Raw genomic sequence first — 17,583 nt, forward strand, 5'->3', positions numbered from 1 at the left:
TTAGTGCTGCAACTGAGAGGGCTAGTTACAAGTAATCCAAATATCATCAACATTCACCAATACGTAGATTTGGAGAGCCCCAGAAACATGCACGAATAGACTAAACGTAACAACAACGCATTTCAGCAGAAGAAGAACTATAAAGGCAAAAATTATGAAGGGAAATGTCGATAAAAACAACATAAATTGGTGGAACGACAACAAAAGTAAAGGCCAAGTTCAAGACAGGAGCAAGATTGTTTGCCAACTCTGCGACAAGCTCGGACAGAGGACATGCTGCCAAACAATGTCGTCAGATTGAGCGCCGCTTCAATTCATAACTCCACCCAAGCCTTCTAGTGTCTGCCATTAACTATATTGATGAAAGCTGGTACGCAGATTCAGGTGCATCTGGTCACATCATAAACAGCCTTAGCAATTTGACATTGCAATCATCTTATCATGGTAAGGAAAGGGTACGTATAGGAGATGAGTCTATTGTGCCTATTTAGAATACTGGTTCAACTGTTGTTTCTCATAAAAATCAGAAATTTTTCAACTCAAATATTTGTAAAAGATGATGATGCTTCTTTTAAGTTATTACCATCTTCTTGTCATATCAAGAATCAGACAACAGGGAAAGTTCTTCTCAGGTCAACTAAAGATGGTCTTCACAAGTTGTCAATATTGCAAGTTGATCAAAGCAAGGATGTTACTGTTGGCAATACGGCGATCATTTCAATGTGGCATCAAAGATTTGATCACCTGGCTTTGAAAGTACTTCGGTTTGATTTGAGTAAATTTAGACAGCCATTTGTTGCAGATAATGTTTATGTTTGTGATGCTTGTCAGGAAGGGAAGAATCATAAACTTCCATTCCCAATTAGTTTGGATGATATGATGTGACCATTAGAAGTTGTGTCTTCTGACTTTTGGGGGCCTGCCCAATTTCTATTGTGAATGGATTATCATATTAGATGGTTTTTATTGACATTCATACTTGTTTCTCTTGAATGTATTTACTTAAGCATAGGTCACATGTTCTAAATGCTTTTAAAAAATTCAAGGAGCATGTTGAGAACCTGGTTAATGCAGAGATTAAATTTTTACATAGTGATGGTGGTGAAGAATTGTTAGGTCTGAAACAGTTTCTTGATAAACATGGGCATTGGGCATGAAAAGAGTTGTTCTTAATGCCAGAGCGGAATGAATTTGCTAAGCACAAAGGCAGGCATGTAACTCAGTCAAGACCATCCATGATGGCAAAAGCTGGGCTACCCAATAAATAATGTGGTTATGCTTTTCATTCTGCTATATATCTTATAAATAGGAATGCTTACAGATAATCTAAGGGGGCATAGTCTTTATATCTCTTCAGCAAAGCACCTGCTGTAAGTTTTTACATGTTTTTGGCTGTATGCTATCCATGCCTTACAGCTTATCTAACCCATAAAGTTGCTTTTCAATCTTAGAGAAAAGTATTTCTTTATGGGCAATTGAGCCATCAGACAAGTTTTCTGGATCCTGCTCACACCTTTAAAAGACAAGTGAGCTTAGAAAATACGAGTGCTTTTGAATCAATTGATTAGGTCAGTCACAAATGAATATGAAGAAAGTAACTTTACAAAAGGTTGAATAATAGCTCAGGTTTTGAGTTGACATCAGTCTTTCGAGCTAGAGGAAAGTGTAGGAGTACATCTTATAAACCTATTTTTTTAGAATGTTTGTAAATTAAGCATACTATGATTAAGCATCCAGTAAACTTTAAATATAGCACTCTTAAAATGTTTTAAAGATATTTTTTATTATTGAAATATATCCAAAACTATAAAATGAAAAAAAAATAAATGACCGTGTTGATAGGTTTGGTGAGCTTGTAAATCGACAATTTTAAGTTTGTGAAATGAAAGATTCACAAAGGAGAAGAGTGTGAGAGAGAAAGAGAAAAAAAGAAGAAGAAAGAAAACGAATTCATTTTCTTAAACAAACCAAGCTGGACCAATAAAGCTGCACAATGGGTCGAGCCAACCCGGGCTCGACTCGTTTTAAATGAGTAGACTTCGAGTTTAAATTTATACTCAAGAGTCGAGTTTGAACTGTAAGAATTTGGCTCGTTTTGACACAACTCGGCTCAACTACTTAAAATTGGTTCTTTGTATTTGAATTAGTTAAACAAGACAAACAGTTGGTAAGTTAAACAAGTCAAAAGCAACAAGATAGGTTAACATAAACAAGTTAAACGAGTTGAGGTCAAGTTCAACCCCTATATAGTCAAGTGGATGAGTTTAAGCCGAACTCAAGCTCAAGTTTTTTGAATCAAGTTGAGCTTGACTCGGCTCGTGTGCAACCTTATAGATCAACATAGCAAACCAAGCCACAAACAAACCTAAAGGTACCCAACTTAATAATGTCAATTGAAGCGAAGCAAATCAACATAGCCAATCTTTTCCGACCAAAAGCTACATATATATAAACCACTGCTTGTCTGGTATCACCGCCGCTGCCCTCTACTCCCCTTCCCCAGGTCAAACCTAGCCGCCCTTCTTTGCCTTTATCTTATCTCCCCATCCATGCCCCACAACTCTGATGGAGGCCACCAGCCACATCCTCTTTCACCTGCTTTCTTACTCCCCCTCTCTCTCTCTTTCTCTCTCTTTATATATATATATACATATATAAAAGGTTATTAGACTTCGTTCAATCACAGTCACCAAATATAAGATGCAATGAGAAGGAAGAGGATTTTTTCATCCAAACCTGAATAAAAATACAAAAAGTCCATTGTCAGAGGCTTCTGTTTTAAACAAATAAATTTGCACATTTCACATTTATTGATATGGCGGTATATATATATATATATTTATATTTATATTTAAAAAGAGAAAGTAAAAAAGAAATAAAGAGTGGAGTGCGGTTGCTTTCAGGAATCCAACCGGAGGGATTGTGTTGAGACTTGAGAATTATCCTCGTGGCCTGCTCTGCCTTGGTCTCCTCTCCCACCCCAGAACAGACCAGACGAGACCGGAACCGACCACACCGGGTCAGACCAGACCAGATCAGATCAGACAGGCGGGGAGAGGCGTTGCAGTCGACCGGCTTCCTTTCGTTGCTTTGGCTTAGGAATCACCAAACCAAAGCTTTTCAGTGTGCGAGCGTGCGCCGGCAAGGTGCGTTGTGTTCCTCTGTCTGCAACGCTCTGGAAGAAAACGACCTAGTGAGGGAGACGGATCACCGTCTTTCTTCCCTCCCCTCCTTTCTTTTTCTTATTACTTTTCCCTTTATCGTTCAAAGAAAAGGGCGCTTTGTTTTTTCCTCATTTCTGGAGTTGATTTTTGTTGCTCTGGTTTCACAAGCAGGAAAATATCAAGTGTTTTGCCTCTTCAGATTTGTGGTTTCTCCCTCTTGGATATTGTGTCACACCCCTGTCTCTTCCCGGCTTGTCTCTGCCCGTCTCGACCGATTAAGGGGGGTGCTCCCTTTGGGGTTCGAAAATTTCTGTGCGCTATTGCCCTAGTTCATTGCTCTGGAGATTGGGGCATGTCGATATCTGGTAGATTGTGTGATACCATTTACCGTTCTGCGCTCGTGGGCATCATCTCAGGTGATTGAGGAAGACCCGCTTTGGGGGTTTCTCGTTTTCCAACACAGTTCATCGTTCCAGGAATTGGCTTGTCTACTAATGGCTAGGTTCTCTACCTGAGGGAGGCTTATTAGGGTTTTGGCCGGAAGAGAGAGGCAATAGTGATGATCAAACAGATACTTGGAAAACTCCCACGCAAGCCGTCAAAATCGGCGGAGAATAAAGAGACAGGGGCAAATGCAGCCTTTCCTCTCTCCAATTCGTCAAAGAACTCGAGAAATAATGATTCTGCAGGTGTACGGCATGTCAGTTCAGCGGCTGTTAATTCGTCTTCTGTTCCACGAGTCAACGACTCCATCTTGAATCGGGACCCTGGGGTGAATTTGGAACCAGCTTTGAGCAGTAAACTCCCATCCATTGATCACATGAATGCTAGGAAAGGGAATGATTACTCGGTCGGAAATTACCAAGCTTTGCCAGCCTTCAGGGATGTTCCAAGCTCTGAGAAACAGAATTTGTTTATCAAAAAGTTGAGCATGTGCTGTGTTGTGTTTGATTTTTCTGACCCGGCCAAGTTCTCGAAGGAGAAAGATATCAAGCGGCAGATGCTGCTTGAGCTCGTGGATTACATTGCCGCAGCTAATGGCAAGTTTACTGAGGTTGTAATGCAGGAGATCACCAAAATGGTAGCTGCCAATTTGTTTAGAACGCTTCCATCTTCACCTCATGATAGCAAGCCAGTGGAATTATTTGAACTGGAAGAAGAGGAGCCCATGATGGATCCTGCATGGTCACATTTACAGATTGTGTATGAGTTCCTGTTGAGGTTTGTGACGTCACCAGAGATGGATGCGAAATTGGCCAAGAGGTATATTGATCATTCTTTTGTCCTTAGGTTGTTGGACCTTTTTGATTCTGAGGACCCCAGGGAAAGAGACTACTTGAAGACCATTCTTCATCGAATATATGGTAAATTTATGGTACATAGGCCATTTATTAGGAAGGCGATAAACAACATATTCTATCGATTTATTTTTGAAACTGAGAAGCACAATGGGATCGCAGAGCTTCTGGAAATTTTGGGTAGTATCATTAATGGGTTTGCGTTGCCTTTGAAGGAAGAACACAAGTTATTCCTTGTACGTGCGCTAATTCCACTTCACAAACCAAAGTGCATTGCCATGTACCAGCAACAGTTGTCTTACTGCATTGCACAATTCGTCGAGAAGGATTGTAAACTTGCTGATACGGTAATAAGAGGTTTGTTGAAGTACTGGCCAATCACTAGCAGTTCTAAGGAAGTTATGTTCTTGGGTGAGCTTGAGGAGGTACTGGAAGCAACTCAGGAGGCAGAATTCCAGAGGTGCATGGTGCCATTGTTTCGCCAAATTGGGCATTGCTTAAACAGCTCACATTTTCAAGTATGTTGATCCTTCTCCTGGGTATTTCAGTGACGTTAAGGATATTTTCTCAATGGATTTTTTCTCTTGCTTGGTTGAACATGTCCATTTGTTTTGGCTGTTCATTCTGGAAGTCATGTGGTTCTGTGCGTTGTAACTTTTCATGATTAACAAGAAATTTCCTCCTTAAACCTCGTTGTTTCCTAGAGGTAGGTTAGGCTATTTTGCTTACTTCTCATGCTTCTCTGTTCTGGTATAAGGGCTTGGTTGCTAAAATATCACCCCAGTTTAGGACTATAATTAGCCAATGCCTTTTCTCAAAGTATGTTCACTTTCTTATTGTTATTTGTGCACTTTATCTTGAAACTTCATTTTTACTGTAACACGTTTTCTATTTTATGATGCTTTTTTAAGAAAATGCCTTGCAAGAATTGATTTTACATACTCTTTTCCTCCATGATTGTACAACCAGACATCAACCATGTTGGTGTTTTGTTTGAATAACTTGCAAAATTTGTGATCTCCGGAAGGTTTATTAAAAGTCCTAAAGTTCTTGTTTGAGGGAACCACACTTGTTGTCTTCCTGGTGATTTTTTTATTTATTTATTTTACAAAGTTTGCTGTTGTTAGTTCTGAGAACGTGCTGCCCCTTTTTGTGTATTGTTTATTGCTAAGAAGCTCAGATATGGTTTGGCGAATTTGAAAATGCTGCAACTTAAAGGGAATGATATATCATATATGGGTTTAGTTGTTTGATTGTTAATTGAAAATTGGTCAAAGGACATAAACTTGGGTCTTTGAAAGTTTAAAAGCGTAAAATTTTATTTGTTACCACTTGTTCGCTGTCTGCCTGTTACTATCTTCCTCAGTTGTTATCTTATTTTCTTTTGCTTATCTCTATGCAGCCATTTCAAAAATTAAATCCTTATAATTTCAAATTTAAAGATAATATACAATTTTGGTGTGCAAAAGATATGGCATACACTGTTAATGCTTTAATCTGTTTGTCTCACTTTACCGCCATTTTTGTATGCTCTTCTCGAAGATTGTTTTTGTGTAGTCGATGCTTATTACTCGATCTCTCTTATTAGGTATCGCAATGTTGACACTATTATTTTTCTGTGGAAAATGTTTGTTTGAAACTTTTGCTGCCTATTGTTTCTACTTGAGGAATTGTTTCCACCAATGTTGTAAAATGTGTATCGTAAGCCGTATCGGTCTGCCTTTAAGATATGTTGTATCGTAAAATATCGTAACCGTATTGTTTTTTTTTTTCATAATCATAAAAATATAAAAAATTCTCAAAAAATAATAAAAAATCAATAAAAATTATCGTACGGTGCAGATACAACAAGTTTCACAATTTTCGGATACACGGATACGGCAAATATAATATTCTCAAAAAATTTATAAAATGAAAAAAACAAACAAACAAACATTGTTTGCACTTAATGCTCGTTAGTTGGATCTTTCTGGGAATATCTTTGAATATATATTTTTATGCTCTGATACCTTATCACGGCACATGGGCTCGTTAGCTGGATCTTACTATCTAAATGTACTTGGAATGAGTTGTATTACCCATAAGATGCTAATGCAGGTAAGTGAGTTGAAACAATCTGAAAACCCTTAAAAACCCCCAAATGAAGAAGAAGAACACATTAAACTCGAAACGAAAAAAAAAAAATCCACTTACCTGTCCGTCGCCGGCTGTTGCCAGCGACGACCGAACGTCGCCGTGGGTCGCCGGAAGTCGTCACCGAAGCCCACCATCGCTCGTCGGGTGAAGGTCTGCCGTCGGGTGAAGAGGAACAACGTCGGGTGAAGGTCTGCCGTCGGGTGAAGAGGAACAACGTCGGGTGAAGGTCGAGTGGTCGACCTAATTTCATTTAACGGATCAACTTTTTAAGGTTTGGATCGGGTCTGACCCAAACCCGATCCAAACGTATCCATGATGTATCCATATCCGGATCACCGTATCGGCATATCGATACGGATAAGTGGGCTAATCCCACGTATCTGTGTGACATAGATCGTATCGTACTTTACGTTTGATACGTATCGTACGATACAGCTCCGTATCGTACGATACGTACAACATTGGTTTCCACTATTCTTTTATCATCCCATTTTATGATATTTGGAATTTTCAAAAGTGTCATTGTACCAAGCCATATTAATTCTTCAAGATAACGACAGTATGTTTGAAATAATTCAATCTAGAAGCATATGAATATTTCATCCCTATGTAGTTAAAAGCGCTAGGTAGGATTACAAGGTAGACTTCAGCTAAAGTGTAGGTAGCACTTGAGCAGGGTCCTGGGTGCTGGTCCTAGCCAGTCCTATTTGACAGAAAATATTGGAAAAGAGAAGAAGGGAAAAAAAAAAAACAAATGGGAAAAGGGGAAAATGGGGATTTTGAAATTTCTTCACATCAAACAATATTCTAGAAGAAGATTGAATTGGACAAACAAAAAGAACTAGATTTTAAGTGTTAAAATTTAAAATGTGTTTGAGGCATAAATGTCCCTCGTTATAGGCATTAGGTTTCCACATAAAGTCTAGGTGGGCACCTAGTTTTGCTTTGGCTACATAGATTTCAACAACGAATTTGGTGTTGGATCAACAATTAGATACCCTAAAAAGCCAAGTCAAACTCAAGTGAGAACCCAAAACATACAACATAGTTTGTCACAAATTTTAACCTTTTATGGGGCTTCATCATTTTCTCAACACTTAATTTTAAATAATGTTCCGTAGGTTAATCCTCTCCAGGAGTTATTGACACTATCTTAGTTCCCAGTCCATGGTAGGCAGTTATTCTTCTTTTGAAGATTGAGTTTGTCATTATTTATTTGGTTTCATCTAACCAAACTGACACGTCTTCCCCCATAGTGTTAGTTGAAGAAGCCCCCCTTTTTTTTTTCTTAAATAAGGGCAGCAACCAAAGAACATTATGTACCAAGCACCACGAATTGCTGCATAGCTAGGCACTGCCACGTCCATGCACTTAACTGGAAGGCACTTATCAATCTTGGTGATGCCCAGGTAGGCCCTCTCTCTCTCCATGATCCGCACTTCCACCCCCTCCTCCTGCTACTCTTCCTCTGATCCATGCTTTGCTCTCCCTGGAGAAAGAGGGGAGGGAGATGGTGGCTGGCTGCAGTACTGTGAAGAGAGTCATAGTGAGATTGGATGTGTTGGACGAAGAGATGGAGGTGGCAAAGATGGATTGAGATGGCAAATGGCTCTGCATTGGACTTCCCATTCTTTGGGGAGTCCCACCTCATCACTGGGCTAGAGTGGAGGTTGGGTGGAGCTTCTTTTAATCTCAGACTTAATGCCTTCCTTTGACTTCTAGCCAGAGTTGCAGGATCATTTCCTTGTGTTGATGCCATCATTGTTTGCAGTATTTATTCCTGGAGAGCGGAGTGAGCTATTGGATGTGTTGTCTAACCTGCCAACAGTGCTGAGTGTTTTTATATCAATGCTGGTCTACAGCGGCCAACAACAATGAGAGCAATTTGCAAGGGAGGCAAGATTTTTTGAGGTTTTATCACTCTTATTCTCTTTTAGATTTCAATTTATTCAAGAAAATTCATGGTTTTTCTTTTGTAAACATCTAAATAATTTTTTTAGGACTTCATTGTAAGAACTTCGTTTGTATGGGAGAGATGCAAGGATTCCATCACTGAATGTGAGAGGGAGAGAATCATAAGCAATGATAAGATCACTGGTTGAGAGAGAGGGAGAGAGAGAGCATTGGCATGGGGAAGTGACGGTTTGTCGATGGATCATTGTTTGCTGGTCATCTTAGATGCAGATAAAGGTAGACGCAAGAAAATGTTTGATTGTCACAGAGGATGAAGATGCTTTTTTTGTTTGTTTTCCTTTTATTAAAATAAACTAATTTAATTTAACCAAAAGAGAAGGAAATGGACTGGGTCAAAGTTACACTTTTTTTTTAATAAGAACTGTATTGTGCATTGAGCATGTCCATGGCAAGTTGAAACCCACACTGTGTCTGGTCGTGTCTGTGAGAATCTTCACTAAAACATCACCGAATCACGTCTCTCCGTCTGAAAATAAGGAGGATGGAGAATAGAGAATAGAAGAAGGCAATGAAGGTAAGAGAACCGGCGGCCAATGCAGCCACACTATGCTTGATCTCTATTATTAAAACATAAACCTAATTAGGTTACAACAAAAAGAGGAATAAAACATGAAGTAATTACAAGAGGTGCCACCACTTAGACGTGAAGACATAAAAACGAAGTGGATCGGGTCTGAACAGACCCGATCCAGACCCGATCCCTTTACATTGATGCGTACAGACTTAACAGCCCCCCTCAAGTTGTGCATGAGATTTGATCATGCACAACTTGTTTTTCAAATCCCAAAAATGCTGCCCTGTAAGACCTTTGGTAAAAAGATCCGCTATTTGTTCACTGGTGGATATATAAGTAGGCAATATCTCGGCTTCTTCAACCTTCTGACGAATGAAGTGTTGATCAATCTCAATGTGCTTGGTACGATTATGCAAAATGGGGTTGAAGGCAATTTTGATGGCGCTTTGATTGTCGCATAGCAATGAGGACTGAACAATAGGTAGATGAAGCTCTCCAAGCAAATGTCGTAACCATGATGCCTCAGCTGTCCCTGCAGCCATTGCTCTATACTCTGCCTCAGTGCTAGATCGTGCAACGGCACGCTGCTTTTTACTGCTCCAACAAATGAGATTAGAATCAAGAAAAAGGCAGAAACCTGAAACTGAGCGTCGGTCATCAGGATCTCCTGCCCAGTCTGCATCAGTATAAGTATATATGCTATGTCCAAGAGAAACATTGGGACACTTTGTATAGATCAATCCATCCCCAAGAGTAGCTTTGAGATACCGTAAGATCCGCTTAGTAGCATCCATATGTCCTTCTGTGGGTGCATGCATAAATTGAGAGATCTGATTTACAGCATAGACTATGTCTGGGCGCGTAAAGGTAATGTATTGTAACATACCAACAATGCTGCGATAGAAGGTAGGATTTGAATAGGCAGCAGTTCCATCAGAGGCAGCCAATTTAGTGTTTAGAACACTAGGAGTAGTTATGGGTTTGCAATTAATCATACCTGCCCTGTCCAAAATATCAAGAGTATACTTATGCTGCGTAAGAGTCAATCGATCATTTGCTCTATCAAGTTCAACACCCAAGAAGTACCGAAGTTCGCCGAGATCTTTCATCTTGAATTCTTGCTGCAACAGATCCTTAACATAAGATATATGAGAAGAAGAATTCCCAGTTATAACAATATCATCTACATAGATAAGTAACCAAGTGGTAGCTTCTTCGGTATGATACATAAACAAGGAATGATCTAGAGAGCTTCGTAGAAAACCAGCTTGTTGTATATGATGAGAAAACCGATCGAACCATGATCTAGAAGCTTGCTTCAGCCCATATAAAGACTTGTGTAACTTACAAACCCATTTTTGAGGATCATGAGTATTGTAGCCGGGAGGTTGCTCCATGTATACCTCTTCCTTAAGAATCCCATGTAGAAAAGCATTTTTGACATCTAACTGATAAAGAGGCCACCCATATGAGACTGCAAGAGAAATAATCACACGTATTGTGCCCATCTTGATAACCGGACTGAATGTTTCATCATAATCTTCCCCATATTGTTGTGTGAAACCATGGGCCACAAGACGTGCTTTATGTCGATCAATGCTACCGTCTGGCTTATATTTCAGTTTGTAGACCCATTTGGAGCCCACAACATTCTTATCAGTTGGACGAGGGACAATCTGCCAAGTCTGACACTCATGCAATGCTGCCATTTCCTCATTCATAGCTTCAACCCAACATTTTTCCTTACTTGCATGGTGATAGGATTTTGGTTCGACCTTCTTGCTGACTTCTGTCATAAACAACTGAAAATCTAAAGAAAAGTTGTTATAACTTACCCACCGATCAATGGGATGTCGCACACGTTGGGACTGACGTGGGGCTGCATTAGGAGCTGATCGCCTAGAGTACACAAGGCCTGAGAACCGACTATGTATAGGTGAATCATGGGGTTGTGAGGATGAGGGCATGCTGTCCAAGGAATCTCTCACAAGTGTCTCAGCCTCATTAACATCTTGCTCCTCGTGCTCAATCAAACGGTCAGTCCCTTGTCTTAGGATTTCAGCATGCAGCCAAGTATCATAAATCTCATTTTTATCCTTGAGTGTCATGCAAGTAGCCTTGGGATCTTGTAACCTGTTTTCATCGAAAACAACATGCCGTGAAATATGAACACGCCCAGTTTTAGGGTTGTAACATCTATAACCCTTGTAGTTTTCTGCATACCCTACGAATCTGCACAAAATAGCACGATCTTGAAACTTGTTACGTAAGGAAACATCAACATGCACATAGCAAACACATCCAAAAACACGCAATTCCTCATAGCGTGGCTGCTCTTGATGTAATAAAAAATATGGGGATTTGCCATCAAGGAAAGCCAATGGCAGTCGATTTATAACATGCACAGCCGTATGAAAAGCCTCAGTCCACAATGTCATGGGTAAGTCTGTGTCATGCATCATGCTGAGCGCGCTTTCAACAATATGTCTATGTTTCCGTTCAGCAATTTCATTTTGCTGAGGAGTATGTGAGCATGAAATCTGTCTAGTGATCCCATTATCTAGTAGATACTCAGTAAATTCATTAGAAATAAATTCACCACCACCATCACATTGAAAATGCACAATATTACTGGAGTATTTATTTCGAACCAAGGCATGGAATTGAGTAAACAAACGGAAAACTTCAGATTTGTGTTTCATGAAGTGTATCCAAGTATGTCGAGAATATGAATCTATAAAAATGACATAGTACCTACTCCCAGAAGAAGAGGGAATTGGAGCAGGCCCCCAAACATCAGAATATATGGTGTCAAAAATCCTTGAAGCTCTTTTATTAATTGACTGAAAAGGAAGAGCATGGCTCTTACAAAGATGACAACTCGAGCACATGCTGGACTCACTGACTGAACTCAGACTGGACTTATCTAAGAGTCCGTCTGCAACAAGACTTCGAACAAAAGACTGACTACAATGAGCTAACCGACCATGCCAAATGGATGGCTTATTATATTATGCGACATTGACTTCATTATGACTTGAAGAACATGAATCTGGAGGGTGAGGTTTGGACAGCTTTGGAGCTTCTTCAAGGACATACATATCTCCTTTGCGAGTGCCCTCAGCGAATGTCTTCTTGGTTTGAGCATCCTTGACATAAACAGAAGATGGTGTGAATTCAACAGAGGAGTGAGTATCATCAATAAGTTTGGACACTGAGATAATATTTTTCTTGACACTTGGAACAACAAGGACATTCTTTAATGGAATGGAAGAAGAACCCATGGATATTTGTGCATTTCCAATGTGCGATATTGTGTGATGGGAACCATCTCCCGTGACTACTGAGCCTTGATCTAAATAAGGGGAAACACTAGAGAGATTACCTGTGTCACCAGTAACGTGGGCTGCTGCTCCAGAGTCCACATACCACTCTCCTTGCTCATTTTGCTTCAAGTTAAGTTTGGATAAGGCTGTCATTAGAAGTTGCTGCACGTCTGCTGAAACCTTTGAAGTTGGATTTGATCCAGACGAGGATGGAGCTGACCCCGCTACTGTCCTATTCTCGCGCCTGACCTGACTATTCTTGTTCTGAGGATTGTGCCAACATTCTGATTTTACATGCCCCTTCTTGTTGCAATAGAAGCATGTCGGGATTCTCCTAGATGTGGCAGAGGTAGTATTCATGCCTGGCGGTGTTGGGAGAATCCCTCTTCCCATGCCTGTCTGAGGAGTCCAAGAACGAGTGCGATTTCCTTGCAGTGCGTGAGTTCCTGTGATCAATACATTGTGGCTGTTGGAAGGAACCAGATTATGTCGTTGAACTCGACTAGCTTCATGTTGAAAAAGCTTGGCGTTTAGATCTTCAAAAGATGGGAGAACAGGTAAGACTTCCAAGGCTGTGCAAAAAATATCAAATTCCGTTCCCAGTCCACTCAAGCCTTGTTGGACTTTGTCTTTGTCGCTGACGGGATGTCCAATTGCAGCAAGCTGATCACTAACACTCTTGATTTCATTCAAATACTCCAAAACTGTACGCGTCCCACGCTTGATATCCTGAAATTGCCTTCTTAATTGTAGAAAACGTGCTTCCGAGACTTGAGAATATGTTGTAGCAAGGGTAGACCACAACTCTAGGGCAGTTAAATCATCATCAATACCTCCCAATACCTCTTCTGACAAGGTAGAAGTGATATAAGCAACAAGAGACTGGTCGTGAGCCAGCCAAACTTCATATTCGGGATTGCTCTCAGGAAGAGTTTCATATTCAAAACTGATTTCACTTCCAGCCGAGGCCCCAACACCTTTATCTCCCACGACTGTCTTCTTTATTTCACGGTTAACATACTTTGGAGGTGCTGGAGTAGTCCCATCGATGTGCCCATACAGTCTATGGCTCTTAATAAATGGGACAATTTGGCGTTTCCAAGTCAAATAATTACTATGGTTCAGTTTTTGAGAGATGAGTTGTGAGAGAAAACTAGAGGATAGAAGAGAGGGAGCCGGCTGGTCCATGATTGAAAAAGAGGATTAGAACAGACGATTTGGGCAGAATTTTAGAGGTCACGATAGAAATTAGGGCAAATTAGGGCAAATTAGGGCAAACCGTGTGACTTAGGGCAAAAAACAGAATTTAGGGCAACAGAAATTAGGGCAAATCGTGGGATTAAGGGCAGAAACAGAGTTTGAGGATAACCACGGTAGAAAATAAGATTTAGGGCAGAATACTCCAAGAAGAAATCACTCACCGGAGGACGATGTAACCTGGCTCTGATACCATGTGAGAATCTTCACTAAAACATCACCGAATCACGTCTCTCCGTCTGAAAATAAGGAGGATGGAGAATAGAGAATAGAAGAAGGCAATGAAGGTAAGAGAACCGGCGGCCAATGCAGCCACACTATGCTTGATCTCTATTATTAAAACATAAACCTAATTAGGTTACAACAAAAAGAGGAATAAAACATGAAGTAATTACAAGAGGTGCCACCACTTAGACGTGAAGACATAAAAACGAAGTGGATCGGGTCTGAACAGACCCGATCCAGACCCGATCCCTTTACATTGATGCGGACAGACTTAACAGTGTCAACATGGGTACAATGCCTTCTTGGGCGAATCCAGATCACAAGTTTCTACCTATTTTGTCCTTTTGATTTCTGGTAAAATTATATTTGGTTTTCCCCTTCAATCTTAATTGTGTTGCTGTTGTCTCAAGCAGCTGACAAGTATGGAGCAACATATGATGCCTTGTGGAATGTAGAATACTTAAGCAGATGTTCAATGTCTCAGAATATAGTACATGGTTTGTTTATGGATGTGCTTGTGAGGTCCTAGGTGGGAAAGAGCTTAGGCACCAGTTGGAAAGAAAAAAGGAAAAATTAAGAAAGTAGTTTTTTCCTCTTTTCTACTTTTTTGTTCCTTTTTCTTTTTTTCCTTTCTCTACTTCTTTGCTTTATATCTTGTGTTGCTGTCATGGGTATACATTTCTTGCTGTTACATGTACTAGTAAAACATGTTATAGTTACATATCATTGCTACTATATTGTTACCAGTAGAATGATATACACATACACGTCTCTTATGTTTGGATACTCCAATACTAGCTGTTATGCGTAACATATGTTTTATCTCAATATTGTCTGTCATTTTTTTTTCTACTACTTTTCTATTCTTTTGGCCAGCTAGTCCCTTTTAAAAGTCCAACACCTTGGCCCTGCATAGTTCTTTTGACTCTGTAGATGTGGACATAATTACTTATAGGACCTCATATTTTTCCAAGTGTGCTGATACTGAAATCAGATCTCAAGTACATCAGAGTCTGCAAATTTCAAGTTGTGTAAGAGTTGCCACACCTTTGACTAATTTAAGCTATTCCAAGGTGCTGTTAATAAGTTTCAAATGCTAACCACAGTTTGTAAGGTAAAACATCTCAAATCTTGTTTTCCTCCTGAAGATGTGTTGAAAAACCATTTGACATTTATGAATATTATGGAAAGAACAATCTATTACTGATTTGATGTCACAGTAAGCTAATCTTGGTGCATTCATGTCAGCAGCAGCTGTCTTTTTTCATGAAAAGACATTCATACTAATGAGACCTGATATTTTGAATCTCTGGTGGAGTTGAAATAGGTGAACACAATGTGGCTTTTCGTTTGTTGGCCTAGCATTCAAGGGTTCGATAGCAGTTTGTGAATGGTCATTGGTCATAATGTAGTACCTGTTCTCATAAGACGGTTGCTTAATTTTTTTTTGCCATATATGAAAAACTGACTTGAAAAGTTGTAAACAAATGGGAAGGTGGTTTTCTGTATTTGAAGCTATCCTTGGACATTCATCTTTTCCCTAATTTGACTGTGTTGTACTTCTGATTCAGTTAATGAACTCACCTGTCTTTTCTTCTGTGGTAGTAACCAACGATTTCTATATAGCACTGATCATAAGTGTTTGAAAATTGATTGATTCCATTTGTTAGGTTTCAAATGGAAGTATGGAACTGTCAACTAGGTTTGGCTTGTTGATGAGGCCTCTTAACTTTTAATAATCATGTTCTCCAGGTCAGGTAACTCACAAAGTCAATGTGAGGATCTTGATTTCAATATTCAATATGCCATTACTTTGCAGGAGAACTGGTGGACACATTGAACCGGTCAAAAACGTGTCTGCTAGCAGGCTGCAAATTGAAATGAGATACATAGAGAATTGTCATGTCTATTTTTTTATATAAAGGCTATCAGCCAATTTTGTTCTTTGCAGGTATCACCATATCCATAAAGTGCAAACTACAAAATGCCAAATGCTTGCTAACCAATCACATTCCGTTTGTTTCTGCAGGTTGCTGAACGGGCTTTATTCTTGTGGAACAATGATCATATTGTTAATCTGATTAAGCAAAACAGAAAAGTGATACTTCCCATTATCTTACCATCTTTGGAGAAAAATGCTACGGGTCATTGGAATCAAGCAGTTCAAAGTCTGACACTAAATGTGAGGAAGATCTTCATGGACCTGGATCCTGACCTGTTTGACGAGTGCTTGATCAAGTTCCAGGAAGATGAAGCAAAGGAAAAAGAGGTTCAAGACAAGCGTGAAGCCACATGGAAGCGCTTGGAGGAGGTTGCTGCATCCAAGGTGGTCAGTAATGAAGCAGTTCTGGTCCCTCGGTTTCTGCCATTTCAGACAGCTTCAATCAGCCAAAGACCTTCTGCTGGGGGTTGAACATTTTGAAATATTTTCAGTTGTCTCTCAGGGGAAAATCCTAGGGAAGCGGCCATGCTTGTGCCTTTTTTGAGTTATCTGGTCTGGAGGATGAAACAACAGTGTACAGGGATCAGGTGTATTTGAGGATGCGTCGTTTCACTTCTCGGTTGCTATTTTATTTGTAATCTAAACTGGAGGGACTGTATATATTATCTATGCATATGAAGGCTGCCATTTTATCGTCTACATTCTGCAAGATGGCAATAGAGTAACTTGATGACGGACTTCAAGTTGTTGCAGTGCCGCTACTTAAAGAAGTACTGGGTTGGTTGATTCATTGGTTGTGGTTCCTTTTTGTCAACATTCTAAGGGATGGCTTGCTATGGCTTGCTAGGCCAAAGCCGCTGGTCCTCTACCATCTTCCATTAAATTTATTTTCTTTGATATCATAATCAGAATACTTGCTTTTTCTTTGTCGCTTTCTTATGTGCCTGCCTTGTTTTTGAAACGTTTCATTCGCTAAACGTTTATTAGCCTCTCGGCTCAACCTTGCTTAAGATTATCCACGATACCGGTAAATGGGTACCTGGCCTTTACGTTCGCCTATTGTTGGAAGTAAGAAACACCATATGTTGAACTATCGACACAATGATGTGTCCAGTTTATATGCTAATTTCAGGACACAAAAATGCATTCGAACCCTTTTAGGAGAACCTTTGGGCTTTGTTGTCCTGGCTGTCACATAAAGGGGAGTTCTTTGGTGTGTTTTTTGGCGTCGGCCGGGTCTTTGTGACATGAATTTTGGTGGCATTCTGTTCTCTCAAGAGACCAAGTTACAGCCCTCAGGGTTTAACGCAGTTGGGTAGGCTGGTGGGGAGGAATACCTCACTAGTTCGAACCCGGTGGTTGTTACACCGCCGCAGAAGTCAAAACAGGCATGAGGTACTAGCACACAGTCGTATGCTAGCAGGCGACCGATAAAGTTTCTTGTCCCAAGTGCAGTTGCGCTCAAATTGGACTACTGGTCCACATATCATTTGTGTCTCACTTTATAAATGAGACGTTATTGACAGATGTCTTGGGCAAGTAATGGTGATTGTGTTCAGGCTGAACACGTGTTCCCCCTCCCCCCTATACGATATGAGCCATGTTCGTCTGAGCACATGACTCGGCATCTTAGACAGGGTCGGTCTGAAAATTCTAATCAAGACCCAAGTGTTGACTATGATCCCTAATGTCTGTATGAAACCTGTTTTAATGAATTGTGTATTGCCAAATATGTGGATATGTGGTG

The 17,583-nt window shown here is 40.1% G+C and overlaps 1 protein-coding gene across 2 annotated transcripts; it reads left to right on the forward strand.

Annotated features, from left to right (window-relative positions):
* Window positions 1-2,903: 2,903 nt before the first annotated feature.
* On the forward strand, window positions 2,904-16,775 carry LOC116250143 (serine/threonine protein phosphatase 2A 59 kDa regulatory subunit B' gamma isoform-like). 2 transcript variants are annotated; one of them, XM_031623582.2, is made up of 3 exons: window positions 2,904-3,146; window positions 3,336-4,980; window positions 15,924-16,775. In XM_031623582.2, exons 2-3 carry the CDS (start codon window positions 3,724-3,726, stop codon window positions 16,305-16,307), a joined length of 1,641 nt encoding a protein of 546 aa, XP_031479442.1. In that variant the 5' UTR covers window positions 2,904-3,146; window positions 3,336-3,723; the 3' UTR covers window positions 16,308-16,775. The 2 variants fall into 2 exon arrangements, with proteins under 2 accessions (XP_031479442.1, XP_031479441.1); XM_031623581.2 differs by having other exon boundaries at window positions 2,904-4,980.
* The last annotated feature ends 808 nt before the right edge of the window (window positions 16,776-17,583 follow it).

Source organism: Nymphaea colorata, chromosome 3, assembly GCF_008831285.2.
Source record: "Nymphaea colorata isolate Beijing-Zhang1983 chromosome 3, ASM883128v2, whole genome shotgun sequence".
NCBI classification, from domain to species: Eukaryota; Viridiplantae; Streptophyta; class Magnoliopsida; order Nymphaeales; family Nymphaeaceae; genus Nymphaea; species Nymphaea colorata.

Excerpts from the sequence above, each read along its gene's own strand:
- LOC116250143 (XM_031623581.2), top strand. The coding sequence starts at position 3,724 with ATGATCAAACAGATACTTGGAAAACTCCCACGCAAGCCGTCAAAATCG. Across the intron at positions 4,981-15,923 it reads TAAACAGCTCACATTTTCAA|GTTGCTGAACGGGCTTTATT; the intron begins GTATGTTGATCC and ends TTGTTTCTGCAG.